We start from the raw sequence: 6,000 nt of genomic DNA, 5'->3' as shown, positions 1-6,000 counted from the left end.
CTCATTAGCCACTTGGGGGACGTACATCTCCCTGAAAATATTCCCAGCATCTCCAAAGGCTGCTCGGCTTCAGCTCAGAGACAAAGGATGCTCTGCTTTCCAGTGTCTGCCCCTCTCTTCGGCTGATGTAGTCCCTGCCCGCGTGGTGCTTTCCCTGGACCGCTCACATGAACACAAAGCCCACTGGAGTCCAAGGCCAACTTTTGTCTAGCTAGCAGGCTCCCTGCCTCTCAAGCTGCACCCAGGGTTCCCTAGCCACTTGCCCACCACAGGGCCTCAATTCTGGCTTGTATTCCAGCCATGTGTAAATGCTGGGGGAAATGCTGGTTGGAGACTGGGGTGGCGGGGACAGAAACTTTCACCAACTTTACTGAATTTATTTTTTTCAAGAAGTAACAGTGTGTGTTGATGGAGGTGTTTTCCAAGCCTTTCCCTTTGGGAGTTTTTGCTCACTTTGCTTCCCCCAGGTGTGGCTAGATAGGAGGAGAGGCATGGGGGAGTCAGGGGGCCCGGACCCAAATCCCCACTTGCTACTGTCTACCTGGGTGACCCTGGATGACATAAGTTCCCTGGCCTCACTCTGGGGGTATTAAAATGGAAGCAGGCCACTCAGGTCCCACACCCAGGAACCCAGGACCAGAGGGAGCCTCCCGCCTTGGTCTGCACCTGTGGTTAGGATGCGTGAGCTGCCTTCTCTTACACACTTCACTTACAGAGGAGGTTCGGGTACTTTTAATTTGTTGGGTTTTTTTATTTAAATGTAGACCATTAGTCAAATGATTGGAAAATCAATAATGAAAAATAGTTCCTTAGTGTTTTGTCTCTGCTCCTTCCCAGCCACTTAGAACACAGGGTGGTTCACACTGGCACCGGGGAGGCTGTGCCTTCTGGTGCTGCTCCACCAGAGTCTGGAGGGAGAGACCAGGGCTGGGCAGGCAGGAGTGGGGCAGCAGATTCGGTCTCTTGTCAGGCCTCCCTGCCTGGGTTAGGCCTCTTGATTCCTGTGGTTTGTTTCTTTTTAAATATGTACAATTTCATTTACAGTCTGTGGCCATAGGGAAATGATTCCCTCCACGCCCTGTGGACTGAGTCACTAAACAGCTACAGCTCCCATCCCACCCCACTGTGGTCCCTGAAACAGGCCCAAGCTAGGCCTCCTCAAGCCGCGGCCAGCTGGCCCAGGACCCGCCTGAACTGCTGAGTGCTTTGGCCCAGCTCCTTCACACGATCCACCATGTCCTGGGCGGCCGTGGGGGAGGGGTACTGCAGGGCCGCTGTCTTGGTGGTCACCACGATCTCCTTCAGCATGTCGCAGAGGAGGTTGCTGTAGTGGGTCACTTGACTCCGGACGTCTGGGGCCTTGGCTTGGCGGGACAAGGTGTCGCCGATGAACACCAGCTTGTGGGCGCTGAGGATTACAAACTTGCTGTGGGCTACAAAGATCTTGGGGGGTTGGTTGGTGGCCACAGCAGTGAAGAAGGCATCCACAGCATTGGTTAAGGTAGTCAGATTGGCCTCACACTGCTCCAGGTAGAAAAGCAGCAGCTGCCGGTCTGAGGGACCCAGGCCCCCCGGCCGCCCTGGGGCCAGGGGCTGAGAGGGCGTCCAGTTGGAGAGGTCATGATCGATGGGCCGGGACACCTCCTGCTCCAGCCGCTCAAACTGCTTCAGCTGGCAGGAAGAGAATGAAATGACAAGCTGGTTGGAAGGGTGAAAAGGCTCGTATCGGAAGGGTCTCTGGGGCCACATCTACCACCAATTTAACACCTGCTACTGGCAGATGAATACTTTCAAAGCCTCATCTCGACTTGACCAAAGTTCTGGCACAAAGACAAGGTAGGCATCATGCCCCCATTGCAAACAAACTCTAAGCCACCCAATGTGACAGAGCAGGTCAATGATACAGCTCAGGTGGGGGCACCTGCCGAATACCCCTTCTCCCTCTAACTCGTGTAAACGAGGACGGCAGTTTGGAAGAGTGAAGGGGGTCTGGGCTGGAGAGTGGGTCCCCGTGTGGTTCTGGGCCAGCCACTCCTCCCCACAAAGGCTCACACTGTCCTCTTGAGGCTGCCAGCAGAAAGGGCTGTGTACATTTTAGCCTGCTCCAGAGAGCTGTGGCTGTGGTCCCTGCCACTAAGCCTGCAGGGCTGGCAGGCACGGGGAGGCCCCGCACGAGTTGTGCGGGGGGGCACAGGGCACAGCTACTCACCTGCTGCTGCTCCAGCTGTCCTTTCCCCTGCCGAATAATGTTCCCCTTCTCTAACAGCTCCTTCTGGGTTTTCTCAAACTCTTCCTTTCCCTAGGAGGGAGGCAGATGGAGACAATGAGGATGGGACCCGGCTGCTCCACGTGGCTGCCTCTTAGCTCCTTGTCTGGGCACCCAGGCCCCATCCTGCCCAGCAGGGCTGATTGAAGAGCACTGTCTGGGCCTGGAAGGTGAAGCCCACTGTGTGCCCACAAGGGGGCGACCGCAGCCCACAGTGGAGTCCGCACTTGGGATAAAGCCCAGTGACGTTTATTTTCCCAGCCTTTCCCCATTCAGGTCCTATCCCGAGGGGTGGAATTCCCCGGCTTCCCCCAGCCTCAGTGACCTCCAGGGAGTCTCCTTCCCAGTTCCCCGCCTGGAAGGAAAAGAGCAAAGGGCTCTATCCTGGTGCTTCTGTCCTCAGGAGAGAGGGGCCCCCCTAGAGCTGGAGAGGGGGTCCAGGCTGATGGCAGGGTGCTCAGCTTGGCTCCTGGTTCTCAAGGGCTTCCCCCACATGACTCAACACAAGCCAATCTGAAGAGGGAAAGACTAAGGAGGAAGCAGAGGGTGGGATCTGGGAGATGGCCCCAAAGAAGGCAGTGGGCTTGGGGGCAGGGTCGTCCTCATTTCTGACTCTTCACCCCAGTACCCAATCTGCTCGACAGAAGGCTGCTGAACACACTCTGAGAAGTCCAGAATCCCTCCTTCTGACACGGCTGACTGCCAGCCTAGATGCACCCCAGGTCCAAGGACCCAAGTGGCCCCGGCCAACCTAGGCCCTCCGGCCATCATCAGGGGCTCGTCCCTTTGTTGGGCTGTCTGGGGAGCTGGCCGGCCCTGGATAACGGAGCACAAAGGCTCAGCCCTCACCGTCTGTCCCTCCACATCAGCCAGCACCCTGCAGGCCGGGCTCCAGGGTGAGGCCATGTGTTTTAGAGAGAAAGAGGGAAGAGCCATGAGGAAGGACAGATACAGCAGATACAAGGTGGAGGGGAGAGGGGGGAACGAGGCAAGGGCAACAAGAGAGGAAAGAGGGAGGGGAGGAGTGGGCAGGGAGTGGGCAGGGAGCAAGAAGGCGCCAGCCTGGGCTGGCTCCAAACCCTCTGAGCCTGCCATATTCCAGGACTCTGGAGGCTTGGCAATGTCTCACTCCACAACTCCACCCTGACCCTGGCTCTCAAAGGCTCTGCTGGTGCGGCCATAAGCAGTGCAGCTTCCCCTTCGGAGAGCATCTGGTTGCCCGGGCCTCACCAAGCTCACCTGCCCACTTCCCTGGGGCCCCGGCCCCTGGCACACCTGCCTACCTGCAAATGAACGTAGTCATAGTCCTCCATCCAGCCCTCCTCGCTGTTCTCATACTGCCCGTCTGGGGAGTCCTGGGAAGTAAACTTGGGGGGAGAGGGCAGAGGCCTCGACTGGATGCTGCTGGCCTTGTCTGAGGGGGTCCCAGTGGTGGGGGGTGGAGGGGGCTGGGGGTAGTGGCCGGAGGGAGGCGCTGGCTGGTTCCCCACCTCAGAGCCAGCCCCATTGGACGGTTTTGTCCTTTTGAAGAGCAGCGAAGCATTACCATGCAAGAAAGAAGCCAGCTGCTTGGTGTCGTCAGGGATGCCTCGGGAGCACGTGACAAAGCGGTCCAGATTGTCGGGTGCTCCCGGGGGCTGTCCCCCCACCACCAAGGAGCTCAGGGCCCACTGGCAGCTGTCCAAGGCCTGGCTATGTGCCAGCAGCGTCTGGTACACGTCTTCCATCTTCTGGAGCTGTTTGCTGAGTTTGGCATGAAGGGCACGGTCCGTGGAGTGGGCGGCATTGCCCACGGCCCCTCGGGCAAACTCCAACAGTTCCCGTACAGCACCCTTCACCTCCCCCACAGCAGCCTGCAGGCTGGGAATCTGGGGCTCCAGCAGATCAGGGTCCCGCCAGCCGCTGCCACTGACAAAGGACATGAGGTGGGCCACGGACACACTCACGCCGTGCTGCAGCTTGGCCAGCATCTCCATGGCAGCGTCCAGGTCCATGGGCAGTGGTTCCCTGCCCGCCGCTGGCTCCTTCACTGGGACCACGTCCAGGGACGAGGAGGACAGGTTGCTGCGTGTGCTGCCGGTACTTGAGGCTGACAGACGCTTGCCGTCAGCCCGGGGCTCACGGTCAGCCTGCGGAGGGATGTCATACACGCTCTCCCCGTCGGCCTCCAGAGAAGCGGCCCGACTGCCGGCTAGGGCCAGGTCCCGAGGAACATCATACACAGAACCTGGGGGGCCGGGGCCCAACTTGCGCAGGCCAGGAGGCACATCGTAGATCTCCTGGGGAGGGGCTGTGGCGGGTGTGCCCTTGCCGGCAGGTGGGGGGACATCGTAGACGTCATCTGCCGGGTATGGGTCCGTGGCAGGGATGGGTGAGGGCGCCAGGATCAGAGGGTGCCGAGTGGGGTCAAAGGGCTTGGGTTTCAAGAAGGCGGGGGGCACATCATAGGTCTCTTCCCGCAAGGGTCCATCAGGCACATCCTTGCTCACAGATGGGGGAATATCATATACCTGAAAGGCAAGGGGAGAGACTATCAGGGTCTTGCCCTTCTGGGAAATCCCAGGCCTAGGGATATATTCCAGACAGCTGGGACCTTGGAAAGCACCACTATGTCAAAGGCCAAGGGGCCAAGGTCTGTGAGAAGAGAACTTGCAGGCACACTTGGGCAAGAATGTATGCACGTGCAGAGGGACACAACTGTGGTATGCCTGGAGAGGGTGTGTCTGTGCACGGCACATGTATGAGCATGGCACACTGTTTACACAGCACATGTATGTGCACGACACGTGTATGTACGTTAGGAAGGACTGAGGAAGGGCTGCTCACCCCCTCAGACTCACTATCTTTGTCATTCTGAGTAATCACTTCACTGCTCATGGCCTCAGTTTCCCCCTCTGTAAGGTCCCCTGTCCAACAGGTACCAGGCAGCCTTAAATCCTACATAAAGACACCTCCAGGGTCCAACGTGTGTAAGACTGGGCCTGCTGGGAGGGGGACGACCCAAGGACTCACTCACCATATGGTGGTTTGGTGGCTGCAGGCTCTTCTCCACGCTGGGGGGCACATCGTAGATGTCCAGGGAGGGGTCACGGCTGTTGGGGCCCTTGACAGCCATGGGGGGAGTGTCATACACCTGCCGGGAGAAAACCCATGGTTAAGGTAGTGCCCTCTTCCCCCCCCCCGCCCCCCACTGCTGACTGGGGTCAATGGCAGGTGTGTCCCTGGGGGCCGTGGAGGCTACAGTGCTGGGAATGGAGGGGAACCCCCAGGGGAAGGAGCCCTCCCCCTCCTGCATCCCTCCCCAAACCCAGGTATCCTCACCTCCTGGCTATACTGGCTGGGAAGCAGGCCCCTGACAGGGGGGACATCATAGATTTCCTGAGTCCCTGATGACAAGAGGTGCCTCGGAATGTCGTATTCGTCTTGCTCGGGCTTGGTTGACTCGTAGACATAGCCCTGCCCGACTCGTGTGGGTACCACCACCTGAGCAAGCAGGGAAACCAAGATAATCAATCAATTGATGGAGAAGACTGACAGAGACAGCTGTGCACCAGCACAATGCAACGAGCCAACATGAATCTCAAAATCTCACTGCTGGAGGGGAAGTCCAGGTATGAAAGGAGCCAGATGAAAATGTAATTGGGAAATATTTAACAAAATAAAAATACAACAAAGATGAAACTAATTAACACGCAGCCTGCAGAGAGTCTGTGAAGGTTTACCAGCCTTCATTT

The 6,000-nt window shown here is 58.0% G+C and overlaps 1 protein-coding gene across 2 annotated transcripts in view; it reads right to left on the bottom strand.

The window, feature by feature from the left end:
* Positions 1 to 727: 727 nt before the first annotated feature.
* The window catches only part of BCAR1 (BCAR1 scaffold protein, Cas family member), a 106,611-nt gene continuing 101,338 nt past the window's right edge, over positions 728 to 6,000 (bottom strand). For both annotated transcript variants that reach the window (XM_036751524.1, XM_036751523.1), the window contains exons 3-7: positions 5,588 to 5,749; positions 5,283 to 5,399; positions 3,550 to 4,776; positions 2,210 to 2,299; positions 728 to 1,671 (exon numbers count right to left, since the gene is read on the bottom strand). In XM_036751524.1, the coding sequence (XP_036607419.1) occupies positions 1,159 to 1,671; positions 2,210 to 2,299; positions 3,550 to 4,776; positions 5,283 to 5,399; positions 5,588 to 5,749 (2,109 nt within the window). In that variant the 3' untranslated portion in view covers positions 728 to 1,158. The remainder of the gene's footprint in view (positions 1,672 to 2,209; positions 2,300 to 3,549; positions 4,777 to 5,282; positions 5,400 to 5,587; positions 5,750 to 6,000) is intronic.

Source organism: Trichosurus vulpecula, chromosome 3, assembly GCF_011100635.1.
Source record: "Trichosurus vulpecula isolate mTriVul1 chromosome 3, mTriVul1.pri, whole genome shotgun sequence".
Lineage (NCBI taxonomy): Eukaryota > Metazoa > Chordata > Mammalia > Diprotodontia > Phalangeridae > Trichosurus > Trichosurus vulpecula.
This window is presented reverse-complemented; position numbering and strand designations above follow the sequence as displayed.